The following is a 21,037-nucleotide window of genomic DNA, read 5'->3' as shown; positions in this document are numbered from 1 at the left end:
TTCACCAAAGTGACCAAAATATCGATTTTGATCTCCAGAGTGTCGCCTTAAAAACAAAAAAGTTGTCATAGTATTATTTCTGTTGAAACCATTACTGTACTAGTCTATGTATGCACTAACGTTCAAAATATGCATTTGCATATGCGCATATGAGTTTTTTAACCCGGGCCATAGTTATCACATGCTGTGCATAAGTCATCACATCAGTAATGTTTCTGATTCAATGTGTGATCAGGGTTACTAGGTGGTCGTCTTATTGGGCCGTACATTTTAGCAAATGGACGGAATTATCCTTTGGTTTCTGCGGCATCATCTTGCTGCGGGATATAAAGGCAGGCCGGTGGGAAAGAAGACCACGTCATATGTAAACCAAGAAGTGGAAGTTAACACATTGGGAAAGACAAAGGGTTCTCTGACGTGATGGTTAGAGAGCTTTCATCAGAGAAGCAAACAAGCCAGATGGCTGATACACAGGAAAGCTTTAATTTAATTTATCTTAAAGTCTCCGTTTTATGCCATTTTTCTCACTGACCTGTTCGTTATGTTCATGTGCACTTACTGTCGGTAGCAGCTACAACCAGTGACACAATTTACAGTCACAACACTACGTAAGTGTATACAGTGCAGGTCTCTCCAACGAGCTGGGCTTCTTTGCCGGCGCGAAAGAGAGCCAACTAGGATGACATTTACACACAGTCAAGTGAGTGTTGGCCGGTAACCGCAAATTATAAAATTTCTCGCAAACGCCTCGTTTGCGGACTCATGTTTACTAAGACTTTTATGCTTCTAGTATCGTGTACTTACAGCTGTTTCAATTTACGCCATGAATTATGAAACACTCTGTGTATATGGAGTTGTATGGTGGTGAAAAATGGACACTGAACTCCAGACTGTACTGGTTCTGAGGCGTATGTGACGTAGTGTTGGATGGATCGAATCACAAACGCGGAAGTAGAACGTAAATGGATCACAAACTTTAGTACGATATATCTCCTTATATAAATTATGTACAGAAAAATCGATACGTGGTGCTTTTATAAGAAGTATGATCTACCTAATTACGAATTTATATTAATATGTTAATTCAATTTCATGAAAAATGGAATTAGAAATTGCAATTTTTTTGTAAATACTATTAATTGTATATGAAAGAAATGTTCGTGATATCTCTACTTTTATGTAGGTGACATTCCCACAAAGTTTCGTGAAAATCCATGCATTAGATAAAAACATATTTTTACCTCCGGAGTGTCGCCTTAACTTACAAAGCCTAACTTGAACTAAATGAGCAACATTTTGTAGCGTCAGTGGGTGAAACTGTAAGTATATTGTTTAAAATCTGCTGAAGCTTAAGTTTTGATGGTACCGTCACTGCCGCGAATACCAATTTGGAAACATGTGCGAGTATGTGATTGAAAATATTCTTATTCATAAGCCCTTTAATATATAAATTGTTTTATTATTTATTTATTTATTTATTTATTTATTTATTTATTTATTTATTTATTTATTTATTTATTTATTTATTATTCACGGTCTGGTCTGTTTGCTTGTTATATTTCCATTTAGTTATCTAGTAAATTTATAAAATAGTAATGTAACATTAGATAGAGTGGCGATTGCTTTTTTTAAAACGTTTAAAATGTTTATTTTTGCAGGTGGGGTAACGAGTGTATTCACCGCACGCCACTGCTTCAAGGATTACCTGCATCCGTGTACGAGGACGATACTTTGAAACGTCACTTCGGTACAGGCCATGAAGGCCCTTGGAGGAGTGGAAGGTAAAGGCTTCCACTATTGTTAACCTCGGCACGTGATGGGGTAGAGTGGTTAGCTCTACGCCCGGCCGCCTTTGTCCCTAGGAATTAACCTGGTACTCATTTTTGGTGTAGGTTGAGTGAACTTCAGGGCCATATGCACCTCCGGAAGTGGAAATCTCGTTTCTTAAATTTTACGACTTCCTGACGGGGATTCGAACCCACGTCCTTCCGGGCGAACTGTGCACGACTTTACCTCCTCGGCCAGGCAGCCCCTCGACACTTTGAACACTTTCTTTAATTACGAGTAAGTACACTGTACAGTCATCGTAACATGTAACTGTAACATACAAAGTAAGACTGTTTTCTTGTTCATTGAAAACAACAGCACTTCTACCAAAGTATTTTAATGTTGTATTGGTACCTTTCCCTTACCAGGATGACGTTTACACACCGTCAAGTCAGTGGTAACCACAAATTATAAATTATCTCGCAAACGGCTCTTTGGCCGACCCATGTTTACGAAGACCTTTTTGCTTCTTTTGTTGTGTACTTACAGCTGTTTCAGTTTGCGCTATGAATGACAATACACCTCGCATACATGCTCTTTGTAAGGTAATTATCCCCTGAAGAAGGGATGCTACGAACATTCCTTTCATGATACAGTTTTAACAACAAACACAAATAAAACTCTCATAACAACGACTTTTAAAATGGAATTTGCTTCAAATAGTTCAAGTCCATTGCAGGCTCACACTGTACAGTACAACAACACGTTCATTTGTTACAACATATTGTACTTACCTCCCATCACCTTCACTTCTACAGGACACCAGTCTACACCGTACTTGGAAGGAAAAGGAAATATTGGATTCTACATGTGTTCATTACAAAATACTTTTTAATTTTCCAAAATACTTGCCAGGGAAATGCGGAGATGTGTTACACATACAGCATATGGCTTACACTCCATGAGCTTTGTACAAATAATTTTAATAATAATAATCTAACTACAACTTTACAAAAAGTACAAAATCAAAGTCAAGTTCATGCAGCACACCGCTGAGCATGGCATTTCGTTGCGACGAGGTGAGCGGCAGGAACGAGGCTTTATACCGCTTGGGCATTTGGAGTAATAAAGTCACAAATATATAAATGTGTGGACTTTATTATTCCGTAGGTTTGAACACACCTGAGAAAAGTGTGTCTCGGAAAAGCTAATAATAATAATAATAATAATAATAATAATAATAATAATAATAATAATAATAATAATAATAATAATAATAATAATAATAATAAGGGCAATAATTCAGTACTTCCGCCGGAAATTATTTCTGCGTCAAAATTGACACTTGATACAATGTAATCGTGGAGCCCTCTCTAGAAAAATTAGCAACTAACACAACTAACAATCTATTGTAACAATTTATCAAATTTTTGTAATTGAAGGGCCTTTTTGTTTTCTTGAAAGAGCAAGTTATAACTGTAGATGTGTAACATCATATTTTATTTATATAAATTCTAATGTGTTTTTAATTAATTGGAAGTACTTAATCATGTCATGGCCTACAGTTATGAAGAAGATAAAACACTGGTTTAGCTTTTCGCGATGTAAATATTCTAATTCTTATCTATTAAATCTATAACTGAAATTTCTCTCATTTGCAAAATATAGGCTATATATTGCACTTTGGAAATAATATTGCTGATATGTGCCCAGCCCGGTTAGAACAAGATGTTCCATCAGCGAGTAACTTCGGTCTACATAAAAAACTACAAGGGTATTTACAACATAGGAGGTGGGGAGGGGAGAAGGTCTACACGGTTTATTACAACAAAATAACTCTAAAACGAAGATGACAACATTTTGATTTAATACACATCAGAATGGCGTCTAGAATGCTTTCTTTGACATAAAGGCCATGGTTTAGTTACCATGGTACAATGATCATTATACAGTGGGAGTAATGAAGAGATTTACTGGTACGTTCAGACAGCTCAGGTGGAGGCTCTATTGAGAAAATCCTCCAAGTATTTCTGAAACACTTGAACTGTGAGTATGTAATATGATCACATGTCAATGTGATAAAAAATAGCAACACGTGTAAATGGAATTCTGTATACGAAACGCTTCGGGTTTGTTTCCTTATAATACAGTAGTAAGCAATCCGTTATAGATGACACTTGTTTCTGCTGGGAGATATACAAGAGAAATAGAAACGATATATAAAAAGTGCTCGTATTCTGCTTGTCGTGTTGATATATCAGGGGTGCTGAGGAAGAGAAAGTAATTGACACTGGCCTGCACCAGCTTGCCGTGTCTTTTTCCAGATGAACGTATCAGCTCAATAACTTTGATGGAATTTCCCAGACCGTTAAAAATGTTGTCGATAGAAATGTTAGTGCAATAGAAAAGTCTCCTTTAAGAACCACCTGTTTTGGAAAACAAAGGGAAGTTCGCTCACTTAAGAGCGATTGTTAAATGTCGAAAAGTTTCAGAAGTAATAAATTAAGTAGTGATATTTTCACCGTGTGGAGAGTGGGAAGGAGTTGGCTCTAGGTTCAAGCCACCGACAGATGTATTTACAAATTAGATAATGAGCAAGGAGGTCTACACACAGCACACACTCACAGATAACGCTACTTATGTACATACACTCAAACTACAGTCCAAGCTACGTCAGTCAAACAACAAATGAGCTCCAAGGGGACACGTCACTCCAGAGGTACGGCATTTCTTGTGCATTACCCGTGTGCATTAGGAACAGAAAGTAGCACATGTCATTGTGGAGATTTTAGCATCCTGTTTCAGGAAGTTTTTCAACACGCAATATTTGGCACAAAACCGCAAGGACAAATACAGTAATATTTTTCTCAAAATCTCCTAGGAAACTTGACAATATGTCTGAGGCTACTTTCTCCACTTCCCAGGCTTGAGGGCGGAATAATTAGCTTTTAGATTTAAAATATTCCAGCAAAGAGGATTAATTTGTGGCGTAAGCACTTGATTCTCAATTAGTGGCACATCTCACGTATTTAATATCGCATTCAATGATCCAGGAGGTTATTTTAATATTAGTCTATACTGTAGATTTTAATACATTTGAGGCCAAACTTAAGCAGACTATTTCTTAAAACACGTTCAGGATTAACAACCCAAGTTTCGTGCGTACGCCCGATTTTCATAATCAGATGTATTGGAACGAGTGAACTGATACGGCATCAGAAGGACTTCAATGGAAATCCGCTGCATGGTCAATGAACATGTTGTAAATTTAATGGAGATGTCATTTTTCCGTACAGTCAACGGTGGTGTTACAGCTGAAAAATATCTGAGTGGCTCGAAGCAGTTAGCTGATGATATATAATGGCGTGTGGCATCCGGAGATGCATTTTAATGCTCAAGACAGCACAAATACTCATCTCCCGAGCCGTAGGATTTAACTAATGAAGATTAAAATCCCCGACCAGGCCGGGACACCTTGGACCAAAGGCCAGCATGTTAACAATTTAGCCATGGAGCCGGACAAAACTCGTGTCCTCAACCCGAGGTGGTGGGGCTCTTTTCAGGCTCGGAGCCAAATCTCTGGCGGTACGGAGAATCGAAACCGCGCTACAGAGGACGGCTGCTAGTAATGCTACGGATACCTAGGCTGCATTGCTCCACCAGATGACAGAGTGAAGTGGTCTCTCACTGCTGAAGTAGTTCTGTTACATGAAGCACTTCATACTGAGATTTTCTCATCCTGCAAACCCATCTTATTAACACGTACAATACGTGGATATATCAAAATGTAAGGGTTTTAATGTCCGCCTCTGTGGTGTAGTGGTTAGCGTGATTAGCTGCCACCCCCGGGCGCCCCGGTTCGATTCCCGGCTCTGCCACAAAATTTGAAAAGTGGTATGAGGACTGGAACGGGGTCCTCCACTCAGTCTCGGGAGGTCAACTGAATAGAGGTGGGTTCGATTCCCACCTCAGCAATCCTCGAAGTGGTTTTCCGTGGTTTCCAACTTCCCCTCCAGGCAAATGCCGGGATGGTACCTAACTTTAAACCACGGCCGCTTCCTTCCCGATTCTTTGTCTATCCCTTCCAATCTTCCCATCCCCCACAAGGCTCCTGTTCAGAATATCAGGTGAGGCCACCTGGGCGAGGTACTGGCCCTCCTCTCCAGCTGTATCCTCCGACCCAAAGTCTGAAGCTCCAGGACACTGCCCTTGAGGCGGTAGAGGTGAGATACTTCGCTGAGTCCGAGGGAGGGTAAACAGATTAAGAAGAAGAAGGGTTTTAATGCTGCTGTATCGTATTAACAAAAGCAGGGAACTGCCGGTTGGATACCTGTTTCGTCGCGCTGCGGACAGCCTCTGTGACAACACGTCTTAATTGATCATGCGATCAAGTCTCATGGTCAGACCCATATAGTTCCCTCGTAAGACCAACTGAAACATTTTGACAATATATTTTTCTTCATGCTAGACCCCAAAAACTCGTTCAGTCGCGGTCTTTTGCATACGCACTTCGACCATTTTCAAATGGCGCATCTTCGTTCATTCTCTGCCCGCTTTCCCATACAGACCGTGGACCGGTAACCATGAAAATAAAACAACAATAATCATTATTAAAAATAAAATAAAGTCAAAAGTAAGAAATCGCAAAACAAGAGTCGTAATTACCACAAATTATTTCAATTTTCAACGAGCAGACACGTTTGTCTCCGTCTACATTTTTGCTTGCTTGTTATTTAAAGGGGCCCAACATCGGTCACCGGCCCCGTCTACATTTTTGATCTATCGCAGAATTCAAACACACATTATTTACTATCAGTTTTGATTAAAAGGTTACTCCACCGTGGAAATTAATTTCTCTCTGAGAATAACTTTCTTTCTAGGATAACGCCTAGCAGTGGGTATGCAACAAGAACGCCGATACACGCAACGTGCCAGCAGGACAGAGGGAAGTGTTCTATATACAACGTGTCGAGCTTTTGTCATTGGACTCGTGCGAGGTGGATTCTAGCTCTACTTTCTCTTCCTTTTTCCCAAGGCGTCGAACACCGATGCGAAGTTACTCACGAAGGGCGCAGGGCCAGCCGGCGTGGCGCCTCCATAATCCGCCCACTTGGTTAAGTCGATACTGGGCAGCACTCCGCTGCGACAGGGAACGCGAGGATTGCTGCAACAGAAAGTAACATATCATAGATTCCTGCTTTGTGATGGAGCACCAATAATGACATGAAATATCAACAAGAACATTGTAAAGGTTACGGATAGGTTATTACAGGCAATCAAAGCTGTCGCTTGGTCTTCAATCAATCAATCAATCAATCAATCAATCAATCAATCAATCAATCAATCAATCAATCAATCAATCAATCAATCAATCAATCAATCAATCAATCAATCAATCAATCAATCAATCAATCAATCAATCAATCAATCAATCAATCAATCAATCAATCAATCAATCAATCAATCAATCAATCAATCAATCAATCAATCAATCAATCAATCAATCAATCAATCAATCAATCAATCAATCAATCAATCATTTAGGGCAGTCACCCAGGTGGCACATTTCTTATCAACTGTTTACCTAGTTTTTCTTAAACAATTTTTTAAAAACTTGGAAATTTATCGAACATTTCCCTTGATAATTCATTTCAATCCTTTAGTCGTCGTCCTGTAAATTAATATTTTCCCCAGTTTGTCCTCTTGAAGCCTCGTGGGTGGGAGTGATAGATTAATACCCACTGTATCCCCTGCCTGTCGTAAGAGGCAACTAAAGGGGGCCCCAGGGGCTCTGAACTTTGAAACGTGGGTCGGCGACCACGGGGCCATTAGCTGAATCCTGGAACTGCTTCGACTTACTTGTGTCAGGCTCCTCACTTTCAACTGTCGTATCCGACCTCCCTTAGTCGACTCTTGTTCTTTTCCGACCCCGACGGTATTAGAGCACTCGAGGCCTAGGGAGCCATTCCTTTTCACCCCTTCTTGCCCTTTGTCTTTCTCTGGCCGATACCTTCATTTTTCGAAGTGTCGGATCCCTTCCATATTTTCTCTTCGATTAGCGTTATATAGAGGAAGGTTGCCCAGTTGTACTTCCTCTGAAAACAATAATCACCATCACCACCACCTGTCCTCTTGAACCCCATAGCAGGACATCTTCTCTTCCCTGGTAATTTCTGGTCATCCACCGAAGTAAGGGTGAAAGGGCACTTCCTAACTTTAAACTTGTGGTTCTCAAACTATGGTACGCGTATGCCTACGGGTACGCCTGAGGCTTAAAGCGGGGTACGCAAGCAGCCTCCAGTTAAAAATTGAAGAAAAATTGACACTGGAAATAAATAATAAGATAGTTAAGTACAGAATACATGCAGCCAGACTTCGCCTGTAATTTTCATCCGCACTACGACATATCAGTTAACTGTGTCACGACATGCAGGCACACACATCCCACTGAATTGTTGATAGTTCGCATGTCTGAATTCCAGAATTAAGCTCGAAAATTGTTCATCCTTATTTATTAATTTGATACTGAGGCTAAAATCTAGTGTTTTGTGAAACCTTCACACAAACATGATATCCCGTGTTACTTGATTATCATTATGATACAGACACGGACTCTTAAATTTCTTGCGATGTGTTATCAAAATGTATCCAATTTCGGAATATCGTCTTATTTTAGATATGTATTTAAAATAATGGTTTATAATCAAATAAAAATGCCTTAATAATTAGCCCGGTACTCATAAAAACCTATCATTTAGGGATTTTTTTGTGCTGGTACATTGAACTTTTAGGCATGAGTGAGGGGTACAATCACATAATAGTTTGAGAACCTCTGCTTTAAACCATTCGCCTGCTCCAACCAGTCTGTTCTCTCTCGTCCTGTTTCTGCACAATCACCCCCCCCCTCCCTCCCTGTGTGTGGGGTATTAGAATTTGCTCACATTTTTTCCTGCCTGTCGAAAGAGGCGACTAGAAAGTGATCTTCAGTTGCCATCGGCTTGGGAGTGTGAGTTGGTGACCACAGGGTCTGTAGATGAGTCTCGCACTACTCTCCTCACTTTAATATTTCCTATCCGACCATATTTGGTCAACTCTCATTCTCATTTGACCACGATGATATTAGGTTTTTAAGTATTTCATTTTCACGTTCCTTTCGTTGCTTTTCTCAATGACTACCTTCTTCGAAGTGTCAGAGCTTCGACTGATTAGTGATAATAGAGGATGTTGTTGACAAGTTGTACTTCCTCTTAAAACAATTATCACCACCACATTTCACACAATCATTATAGTTCAAAAAGGAGTAAACAATGAACAAAAGGCTATTGTACTTACATCTCGTGGTCGGGAAGTACCATCGGGTACACCTGGATGGTGTCGATCAGATCTGTGTTGTCGCACATCACACGGGAGAGTTTCGCCTTGCGGATCTCCTGCAGTTGTTCTGGAATACAAGGCAGAGAGTCGTGATTACAAACAAAAGGCATGAGAGAAATAAACAGCAAATTCATTCCAAGTTATTCATCATTCATCATCAATGGTCTGCATTTAGGACTGTCACCCAGGTGGCAGATTCGCTATCAATTGTATACCTAGATTTCAAAGAACTTAGATCGAACGATTCCCTTGATAAAGTATTCTAATCCATTACTCTTCACCCCATAAAATATATTTGTTTCAATTTGTCCTCTTGAATTCCAACTTTACCTGCATATTACGATATTTCCTATTTATAAAAGCTTCACTCAAGCTTTGCCCGAGAGGATTCGTCGTGCTGACCACACGACACCTCATAATCTGCAGGCTTTCGGCCTGAGCAGAGGTCGCTTGGTAGGCCAGGGCCCTTGGTTTGCTTTTTCACTCAAGCTTATTCGTCTATTAACGACATTCCACGCAAACTCTCCACTGACAGCTCGGAACATACCACTTAGTCGAGCAGCTCGCCCAAGGCTTTCCGTCCTCAAGTTTGCACTCCTTTGACGGAAATCACTCGGAACAAATCATGCTATTTTCCTTGCGATCTTTTCCAGTTCTCGTTTCAAGTACGCCTGGGTTTGGTCTCATACACTGGAACCATACTCTAATCAGGGCTCTACCAGACACTTATACGTCCTCTCCTTTACATCCTTACTACAACCCTACATACTCTCATAACCATGTGCAGAGGTCTGTAACCTTTCCTTACAATCTCGTTAATGTGATTACCCCAATTAAGATCATTCCTTATATTAACACCAGGAACTTAACAGTGTTCCTCATGATGTACTCTCACCCCATCAATAACGTAATTAAAACTTAGAGGACCTCTCCTCTTTGTGAAACTTATAACCTGTCTTTTCATCCAGTTTATCATTATACCATTGTCTGTTGGCCATCTCACAACATTGTCTACGTCTTTTTACAGTATCTCAAAATCCTGTAACTTATTTACTGCTCTATACAGTTCAACATCATCTGCAAACAGCCTTATCTCTGAATCCAGTTATTTACTCACATAATTTATATATACGAAAATATAAAGGTCCATTAAAATTGCCCTTTGGGACCCTCTCCTAATGATTACAAGATCATATAACACTTCACCTACTCTTCTCCGAGTTATATTTTCTAGAAATGTAGCCACCCATTCAACCATTCTTTTGTCTAGTCCAATAGCCCTCATTTTCATCAGTAATCTCCCATGATCTACCCTATCAAAGGCCTTCGATAGGTCATTAGCGACACAGTTCACTTGAGTTTTAACTTGGTAAACTTTTATTCTGTTCATACACAGTTCAAAAATATTAGGGGAACGTGTTTTTGAACGTACGCAATGCTCCACAAAGCAATACCCCACAGCCAGGTATATTACCAACTAAACATTTATTCTGTACCGTTGAAATATAGAAAAGAACATCGATGGATTCGCGTTCATTTTCAGAACACAAACGGAAATGTCCAAATAGGGGCGAAAACAAAGTGATAACAGTCCTCCAGGGTGAATTTGTATCACAGTTGGAGAGCTTCAGTATGGTGTATGTTCTCCACGAGCATTTATCACAGTTTGGCACCTACGTTGCACGCTCCGTATAAGTCGACGGAGGTCACGTTGCGGTATCGGGTCCCATTCTTCAATGAGGGACTGTTCGAGCTCTTGGAGAGTCTGTGGTGGAACAGGACGCCCGCGAACACTTCTGTTAAGCCCATCCCACACATGCTCGATGGGATTGAGGTCAGGACTCACTGCTGGCCATTCCATCTCTTGAATGTCTAGTTCTCGCAAGACAGCTCTGGTGGTGCGTGCTACATGGGCCCTGGCATGGTCGTGCATGAGTACAAATTCAGGGCCAACACCGTATGCAGCAACCAACACATGCTGTAGCAGTATCTGCTCTATGTACCCGCAGCGGTAAGATTACTACGGACGACGACAAGATCCGTACGGCCATCAATACTGATGCCACCCCACAGCATCACAGAACCTTGTCCGAATCGGTCGCCTTGCTTGACAACATTTGTCATGTAATGCTCACCATGGCGTCTCCATACACGTTGACGTCCATCTCGCTGTGTCAGGAGAAATCTGGACTCGTCTGTGAACAACACAGTTCTCCATTGGCGAAGTTGCCAGTTGACGTGGGTACGGGAAAAAAGAAGGCGAGTTGCGCGATGTTGCTGCGTTAAACGGGGCACACGAACAGGACGTCGGGGTCGTAAGGACACTACTCTTAAGCTGTTCCTTACTGTCTGGTCAGACACCGTGATTCCAGTGACCTTCCTGAGGTCTTGTTGCAGTTCTCTGGCAGTTGCTGATAGACGCCGCAACGCACAGATGGTCAGATATCGGTCATCCTGTGGAGTTGTCATGCGTCCACGAACTTGTCCAACACTCCTTGTGAACTGGCCTGTCTCAATGTAGCGATTTCACAAGCGTTGAATAATTGACGAAAAGACATTGAGATCCACAGCAACACGACGAAAAGTCCATCCTTCCTGGATCAAAGTGACGGCCCTTGCGACTTGAACCTCGTTAAGATGTCTCATGGGATGTGCTGGTTTACGTACAACGTGCTCAAATGACCACAGAAATCTGTGTAGCTCACAACGACACACGGACCCACCGCTATTCACTTTGTTTTGAGGGGTCACCTGACAGTTTAATGCATGGCTACGCCTACAGATGGAGTATAATTTCGATTTGACATACTCTGAGTAGCTAAGGTCTCAAGGCATGCTGTACGACCATTGGAGCCCCATCTACCAAATTAACGTTCACATACCAGACGTTACAAAACATGTTCCCCTAATTTTTTTAAACTGTGTAGTTCTGTTTATAATTAAACTGTATCGTGAGCCATTAAGACTCGAAGTTAAAGCTCTAGTTTGAAATTCTGACGATCGTGTTTATAATGGTTTCTTGTGCTTTTCTTTTCTAACTGTACGGGTATATTTATGAAAATGAAAATGAAAAATCCGTGTTGTTATTATTTAGCATTACTTACTGAGCTGCTGAAGAAACTCTCCTCCTAAAATCGGATCTTATATAACATTATTACTTGTTATATCAAAAGCTGCTGGACACTTCTTCTTCTTCTTCTTCTGTATCAACTGGACATCCTCCATGACTTTTCTGTCCTGAGCATGTTGTTTCAGTTGTTCATAGCTTCCACCTTCCTTGACATCTGTTAACAGTCCAAAGCTTCTTCCTCTTTTTCTTCTTGCATCTATTTTTCCCTCCATCACCCTCTGATGAATACAATTTCTACTTAGTATGTGATCCAATCAGGATATTTCCTCTTAATTATCATTTTCGTCAGATGTCTTTTGTCTCCTACTCTGCTTAGCAGTTCATCATTTCCCACTTCACTTTTTCGATTCTTCTCCACAACCATATTTTAAAACTTTCCAAATACTTTGTATCTTTCTTTCTTCATGCCAATTTTTCAACTCTGTATGACACCACACTCTATACAAAACACTTTGCGAATCCCTTTATTAAATTATTAGGGATTGCCTTAGACGCCAAAAGCCCTCTTACCTTTCCAAAAGCTTCTTTTCCCATAGATATTTGTTGGACACTACACTAGGTTTTATTTTGTGATAAATTTCGCCAGGTAGGAATTTGTGTGTATATGACTGATGCATTTTAAGTAAAGTTATGTACAAAATTAGTTCACTTATGTACTGAACGTATTTTTCTCATTTATTCTGTGTCATAAAATAAGCTATGCATAGCGCAGATGTGGTATCATTTTTATAATGGAGGTAAGTACTTAAAATAAAATTTGATTTTGTACTGATCTGAATGGGAATTTTTAAATATCTGTCAACTAAAAATTAGATATTCTTTTTCTTCTTGACTTTGTAGTGTTCCGAAATGCCGTTCAGATACATAGGGTGGTCGGAAACTCCCGGGTATATCACAGTTAGAGGGTTGGTCATACTGATAAATAATTGGAAAGAAATAATTCGATATCTCACACCGTCACCATTTTATCAGCTGATGAAGTTAGCCAATCAGATCATTCGCGGGCGAATTCAAATGGGCTTTGCGCGACACTGCTGCCAAATCTGCACGTAATTTAAGAACGACTCTAGAGCCATATCAAGAAATCAGCATCAAACACAAACATACCTGTCAGGATAGCGTACTTGCTTTGCCGTGATGCTGTCAGCTCGGAGTTATGTATTCAAAACCTTCCCCTAGCAATGTTTTATTCTTTGTGAATCCCTTTCTTAAATTAATAGGTATTGCCTTAGACGTAAAAAGCCCTTTCCAAAAGCTTCTTTTCCCATGGATGTTTGCTGGACACTACACTATGTTTGGTTTTGTGATCAATTTAGGTGCGAGATATCGTCGTTTCTTTCAAGTTGTTATTTATCAGGATGGCCAACCCTCTAACGCTCACAAACCCGGTTCACGTTGTTTCCTAACAACCTATCGAGTTTAATGGTTTTTCACAGGAGCGTTCATTCAAACAGTTAGGTGACGAGTTGTAGTAAATTTAATTTAAACTGAGGTCGGCGGTTGCAGAGCGGGCGTCGGCTGGTACGACGGTCCTGCACTCCGACCGACGAACCGAGTAGAGGAAGGGTGGTCATGGCTCTGCTGTGGCTCTACGTCTCTGCATTCGGGAGACGGGGAGGGGCTGGTTCCCACCTGAGAATGTTTCTCCGTAGTTTCCGTTCTCCTGTACTAAGGCGAATGCCGGGACAGTTCCTAGTATAGGCCACGGCCACCAACGCCCCACACCTTCTCCAGGTATCTCCTTCCTGGCCTGAGAGAGGGCGTCACCTTCTAAGAGGACCTCCCACTTCAGAGAGGAATGAAAACACTTTGGTGGTAGTAGTTAAACTGATACAACTATTCAAGTTAAAAGTAAGCTGAATGAAAAATGGAAGCATTGCATCCACTTACTTGTGACAACACTGTCGGTTTCAAGTTTTCTATCTGACATCCCTTGGTCCGTAAGAGGCGACTTGGGAGCGTGGGTTGGCGAGCACGGGGCCCTTGGCTGGGTCTAGGCATTGTTTCCACTTGTGCGATGCTCCTCACTTCCATCTATCCTATCCGACCTCCCTTGGTCAACTCTTGTTCTTTTCGAACCCCGATGGTAATTCGAGCATTTGAGGGCTAGGGAGTCTTTCATTTTCTTGCCCTTCTTGCCCTTTGCATCACTTTTTTCTGATGCCCTCATTCCTTGAAGGTCCGACCTACTCCTCTTTCCTCCTGTTTAGTGTTGTGAAAAGGATAGTTGCCCACTAAAGCGTTCACTATCAGGTATTGACTGTATTAACGAGGTTTATCCAAGAAGGAGACTTACCAGGGGTGAAAGAAGAAGGCTGTCCTCCCAATTCGTACCAGAAGCGGTCTCCACGGCGGGAGTAGCTGTACTGTGTAGCGATGATACAAGCGAATGTGGGGCCCACCATGCTGCCTGGTAGAGGTCTCTCAGATACTCCTCCAGACCACAGATCCACGTCCGATGGGTGTCTGAAACAGTCACATTTCACATAAAACATGAGAACCTTATCAATTGGGATTTCCAGATTCTCTGGAATGTGTTTTTTAATATTGGAAACATTTCTTACCAGACAAAGTAGGGGTCACCATACTACGAAAGATGTAAAATTGCGCAATTTCCTCAATTGTGCCGAACGTTGAAAAACTAAAGGGCCCGGAAAAGTTTCAGCTCTATCAAACTAATAAAAGACAACACAAATTCCGAAAATCACTTCCGGTCTAAATGGTGTTCCGGAAAAACAGCTTAAAATCGCTTGTTTCTTTACTCAGTTTCTTTTCTTTGTGTAATTTGTTCCTTGGTTCAATACCCCCAAGAGATTTTAATTTTTTTTTTAAATGTCCACACCAAATGTAGTAATAAGGGTTTAAGTGAAACTCTACATTGACTCACATTAGCACTCGTAGTGGTAGAAAAAGGCAAACTGTTGATCTAATCGACCGGATAACGATGATTAAGAAAAGGATTGCAATTCTTTGGAATAAATACAGAATATATTCCTATACTTTATCATATTTGATTTACCTAAAATTCGTAGCTCATATCCCTAGGATGTTTTCAACATCGAGTCCTTTCGTAATTCCTCTTTGATTTCCTTTACCGCCTCTAAAGGAGTGAAGCAAGGCTGCATTTTCTCCCCCTCTCCCTTTTCAGTATTTACATAGAACAGGCGGTAAAGGAAATCAAAGAGGAATTTGGAAAGGGAATCATAATCCAAGGAGAGGAAATCAAAACCCTGAGATTTGCCGATGATATTGTTACTTTATCTGCGTCTGCAAACTATCTGGAAAAATTTCTGAGTGGTGTGGACAGAGTCTTGGGAAAGGAGTACAATATTAAAATGGAGTGCAGTCGAATTAAGTCAGATGATGCAGAACATATTAGATTAGGACAAGAAGTTTCAAAGGAAGCAAAAAACAAAGTAATCTCCGTACAGGCCATGAAGGTCCTTGGAGTGGTGGAAGGTAAAGGCTTCCACTATCCGTAACCTCGGCACTTGGTGGGGTAGAGTGGCCGCCTTTGCCCCCAGGAATTAACCTGGTACTCATTTTCGGTGTAGACTGAGTGAACCTCAGGGCCATGTGTACCTCCGGGAGTCGAAATCTCGTATCTTAAATTTTATGACTTCCTGGCGGGGATTCAAACCCACGTCCTTCCGGGCGAATTAAAGGAAGCAGATGAATATTATTACTTGGATAGTAAAATAATTAACAATGCAACAATTAAGGAGGACATAAAATGGAGACTAGCACAAGCAAGGAAGGCCTTTCTTAAGAAAATAAATTTGCTCACTTCGAACATTGTTATAGGAATTAGAAAGGTGCTTTTTAAAGACTTTCATCTGGAGCGTGGTAATGTATGGAAGTGAATCATGAACGATAAGTAGATGAGAAGGAAAGAGAATAGAAGTTTTAGAAATGTGGTTTTACAGAAAGTGGTGTAGTGGTTAGTGTGATTAGCTGGCATCCCCGGAGGCCCGGGTTGATTCCCGGCTCTGCCACGAAATTTGAAAAGTGGTACGAGGGCTGGAATTGGGTCCACTCAGCCTCGGGAGGTCAACTGAGTAGAGGTGGGTTCGATTTCCACCTCAGCTATCCTGGAAGTGGTTTTCCGTGGTTTCCCACTTCTCCTCCAGGCAAATGACGAGATGGTGCCTAACATGAGGCCACGGCCGCTTCCTTCCCTCTTTCTCGTCTATCCCTGCCAATCTTCTTATCCCCCTGCAAGGGCCCTGTTCAGCATAGCAGGCGAGGTACTGGTCATCCTCCCCAGTTGTATCCCCGACCCAGAGTCAAGCTCCAGGACACTGCCGCTGAGTCCGAGGGAAAAACCGACCCTGGATGGTAACCAGATAAAGAAGAAGAACAAGAAGAAGAAGGTTTTACAGAATTATTCTGAAAGTGAGATGGATAGATCGAATCACGAATGAAGATGTACTGAATCGAGTTGGTGAGAGGAGATCGATTCGACTAAATTCGACGAGAAAATTAGAAAGAATGATAGGACACATCTGAATCCTTTATAGGACATGATTTTTTTATTTTCAAAAACGTTTTTGTTTTTTGTGTCTACACATAGGTTTAGTTAGCGATAAAAAATCACAGTCATGAAATACGTCAGGTTTCAGAGATAAATGTAACTAGACCACCATCCATTTAAGATGGTATTGAATTGGTCACAATCACTCTGAATCAGCTGCCCGCTCATTCCTAATTCAGCAAAAGAATGAAATGAATTCATTTTGAGTCACTGATTGTTGTTTCTCACGAAAATATTTGTGTGCAACGCTGGAAAAACAAGGTAAGAAATTTGAGTTTATGCTTCCTCCCGGAACAACACAGAGTATCAAGATAATTTACGTATAATTCGAAAGACAAATGTTTAGCTGAAGTTTCTGTAGAATTATAGTATATAAGGAACACTTATAACTCTTGAAATTTCACCATGATGTTTCACAAGCAAATAGTTTGTTTGTAATACGAGGCATTGTGATGAGCTGCAATACCAAAGTTTCAAATGAATCTCGTATATTTTGATATATCTAATAATAACGCCTTTCGGTTCGAAAGAAAATTACTGTCATATATGCAACAATATTGCACGTAAGCATACCAGTATAAATTTCACATTTAATTCCAATTGATTTGCTTAAAAACACTATTAAACATTACTCAAAAGCTGAACAAGAACAAAACCGCGCTATGATCAACTCTGTAGTGGGTGGTGGTCTCCATGAGAATCACCTTCGTACTGAAACAGTGCTACCAACTGCATAATGCAGAGGTGGTTGTATGTACCACCACAATCCATCTCAGTACATCCGAACACGTCTATAAGGCCATCTCACGTTAACTAAAGCATGCACCTGGCACTTATTGTATGTGGTTGCTGTATAAACTACGATCCTATAAAGGGTTAAGACACCCAGGACTTGTTCAGTTGGTTTTTGAGGGAAATGTAGGCGGTAAGATCGATTAGGGTGGACCAAGGTATTGAATATGGCAAGCAGATTAGAGCAGATGTAGGATGTAGTAGTTTAGTTACGTTTTTTACAATATGTTTTTACGTCACACTGACAGATATTTCTTATGGTGACGATGGGATGGGAAAGGCTTAGGAGTGGGAAGGATGTGGCCGTGGCCTTAATTAAGGTACATCCCCAGCTTTTGCCTGGCGTCCGCCTCCGTAGCGTAACGCTTAGTGTTATTAGCTGCGGTCCTCGGGGGCCCGGGTTCGATTCCCGGCACAGCCAGAAATTTAAGAATGGCAGAAGGGCTGGTATGTGGTTACAATGGTACATGCAGCTCACCTCCATTGCGGATGTTTCTGAAAAGAGCTGCACCACCTCGGGATGAGGACACTAGTTTACTTTTACTTTATTTGCCTGGTGTGAACATGGGAAACCACGGAAAACCGTCATCAGGGATACCGACAGTGGGGTTCGAACCCACTGTCTCCCGGGTGCAAGCTCACAGCTGCGCGCCTCTAACGGCACGGCCAACTCGCCCGGTAATGAAAAGCTTACCACAGGATAGGGTGGCTTGGAAAGCTGCATCAAATCAGTCTATGAACTGATGACTCAGACGACAACAACTGCAGAAGAATGTACCATCGCAGAGTGAGTAGCGTAGGCAGAATGGCCGGTATAGTTACAAAATGAGGATACAATATAGTGAAGGTGCTTGTGCGTGCATGAATGAGCGTCATTATAATGACACTGATACAAATGAATTATGTTGATGTTCAGCTTTCAGGACCGGTACGATACAAACATATCTTACATTAAAATACAAAACAAGGACAATATGATCAATGTCAATAGTTTTACAGCGAACTGTGCGTTCAGATTACAATCTCAATTTCAACTTTCGAGGCTTCCTTGAAAATAGATTAAACAAATCTGTTGGTTTTATAATTATGTCTCTGTGAATGTTCAAAAGAGCCAACTCATTGAGTCTATTTGCACTTATTTATTGTCAGTCTCGGTTTATTTTCTTTTGTTAAAGTTCCATTGGGGGAGGGGGTGTTTCTACCCCCCCAGTAAACTCCCCCCCACCCCCATTGGCTACGCCCCTGCGTAGAATACATATTGTGCAAGTGTAGGGTTTCAAATAGCATCTCTTCGGTCACCGGCTGCCCACACTTTGTGAATTTCCTCCCGTATAGAGAATGTATAAAATTAAATACTTCTTTGCCGGCTAATATTCTCGGTATACAGTATCATTTTACGTTGTGTAAACTTAACACTGACGTTATCCACCCTGTGGGAGGGGGAGGTAGAATAACAAACACGGTATCCCCTGCCTGTCGTAAGAGGCGACTAAAAGGGTCCTCAGTGGCTCTTAATTTGGGAGCGTGGGTTGGCGATCACGGGGCCCTTAGCTGAGTCCTGGCGTTGCTTCCACTTACTTGTGCCAGGCTCCTCAATTTCATCTATCCTATCTGACCTCCCTTGGCCAACTCTTGTTCTTTTCCGACCCCAACGGTATTAGAGCACTCGAGACGTATGGATTCTTTAATTTTCACGCCTTTTGTAACCCTTGTCTTTCTTTGGCCGACTCCTTCATTTTTCGAAGTGTCGGATCTCTTCCATTTTTATCTCTGATTAGTGTTATATAGAGGATGGTTGCCTAGTTGTACTTCCTCTTAAAACAATAATCACCACCATCACTACTCACTGATTGTGAATGGCTGATATTATGAACGTGTGAACAAGTCGTTTGAATGTTGCAATTCTGTGTCCAGTTCTCGTTTACATTACTGAATCACAGTCAATAGCGAACATACTCTGACCAGACTGCACTTAGGTGCGTTGGCATTGATTAAGGTATTGGATACAAAATTGTAACCCTGTTTCAGGCTTGACCTGAATTCTCACAGGTATTCGTGTTAGTACAGCAATAAAGTTGAACAAGATTGTTAAACGAAAGCTCCAAAACAAGGTTATAAAAGTTTACAAGCCTGTAATATTACCAACTTTCCTAGGAACATTCTAGAGCGAACACAGCATGTTAATTACACTTCTTTCAGCCATAAACGAATAAACAAATATAAAAAGCCACTAGTTCGTGTTGTTGTAATACTAACACTTACAAGGGAGAAGGAAAATAATAATAATACTAATAATGTTATTTGTTTTACGTCCCACTAACGAGAAGGAAAATAAGTGTGACTTAAACTAAGCAATGGCAATTACTGTTCATAGATGAAAAGGGAGCATGAAGAATGGGAAGGTTGGAGAAACGCCCGAGAAGTATGTTTATATTAACAGTGTCTGCTTGTTATATGGTTAAGGTTTTAAAGAGACTGAAGGACTTAGGACAGAATAGCGGAAATTATTGTTAATGTTCAAGAATGGCAGACTGCATGAAATATTAATATTCATTATTTTGCAGGCGTAATTTTATTCAGTGACACTTGTAGACTGAATGCTGACAGACTCTGTAAGGGAACTGTACGGTCTGTACATGAGAAAAGATCGGGAGATCTCAGAACGGTGCAGTCTCCAAGTCTCAGCTGTTTGTGCCTACATCACCTTTAGATAATGTGCTATGTTGATTGATACTCACTCATAGATGGAAGCATATCTCCTGATGGTCTCGTTTGACATAGAACCGAAGAGTTCATCGAAGCTGTCAGCTCCTGGAAGGCCGCAGAATTTCCTGAAACAAACGACGAACGTTTTATTGATAACAATTTTGTACGCAGGGACTTACAAACTGTTTATGAGCCGAGTACTGGACACAGGCACCGTTATATTTATTTATATGCCTTTAACAGAGCTGTACTCCAATTCTGACAGGCATTACATAGTATATTATAAAAATAATAAAAGTGAGGAAAAATATGACAAAAATTAATACTAGGATTTAAAAATTATGTACACAGATCAGGGTTATTTAATTTCAAGTTTACAAAATTGCTGGGTACTAATTCTATGAGACATATATAAATATTTCTTTGCTGTTACGGACGAATAATGACAGATAAGGCGGGCTACATCATAAACTGAAGATCAAAGACGGAAAAGGCTGGAAGTGCCAGAAACATGTTTTTCGAGAAAACGCCAATAATAGAGTTCCGGAGCACAATGGCACTCTCAACCTTCTCTACCAAAGGAGACCAGGAATTAATGATTACCTGTGAGCCTTCGAAGTGCAACTATACTATATCTAATACCATTTATATAATTAGATAACAATATCTAGCTTCTATAACTTTCATTTCTTTAATTAAGTGGCTCAGAAATTAGAAAATACATGAGTGTTAGC

The 21,037-nt window shown here is 40.9% G+C and overlaps 1 protein-coding gene across 1 annotated transcript in view; it reads right to left on the bottom strand.

Annotated features, from left to right (window-relative positions):
- Positions 1–2,673: 2,673 nt before the first annotated feature.
- Positions 2,674–21,037, bottom strand: part of cysu (Curly Su) — a 231,237-nt gene continuing 212,873 nt past the window's right edge. Inside the window, exons 16-19 of the mRNA XM_068227559.1 lie at positions 20,336–20,428; positions 14,568–14,737; positions 9,100–9,208; positions 2,674–6,931 (exon numbers count right to left, since the gene is read on the bottom strand). Of these exons, the coding sequence (XP_068083660.1) occupies positions 6,778–6,931; positions 9,100–9,208; positions 14,568–14,737; positions 20,336–20,428 (526 nt within the window). The 3' untranslated portion in view covers positions 2,674–6,777. The remainder of the gene's footprint in view (positions 6,932–9,099; positions 9,209–14,567; positions 14,738–20,335; positions 20,429–21,037) is intronic.

Source organism: Anabrus simplex, chromosome 1 (assembly GCF_040414725.1).
Source record: "Anabrus simplex isolate iqAnaSimp1 chromosome 1, ASM4041472v1, whole genome shotgun sequence".
Classification (NCBI taxonomy): domain Eukaryota; kingdom Metazoa; phylum Arthropoda; class Insecta; order Orthoptera; family Tettigoniidae; genus Anabrus; species Anabrus simplex.
The sequence above is the reverse complement of the archived record's forward strand: the minus strand, read 5'-3'. Positions and strand labels throughout refer to the sequence as shown.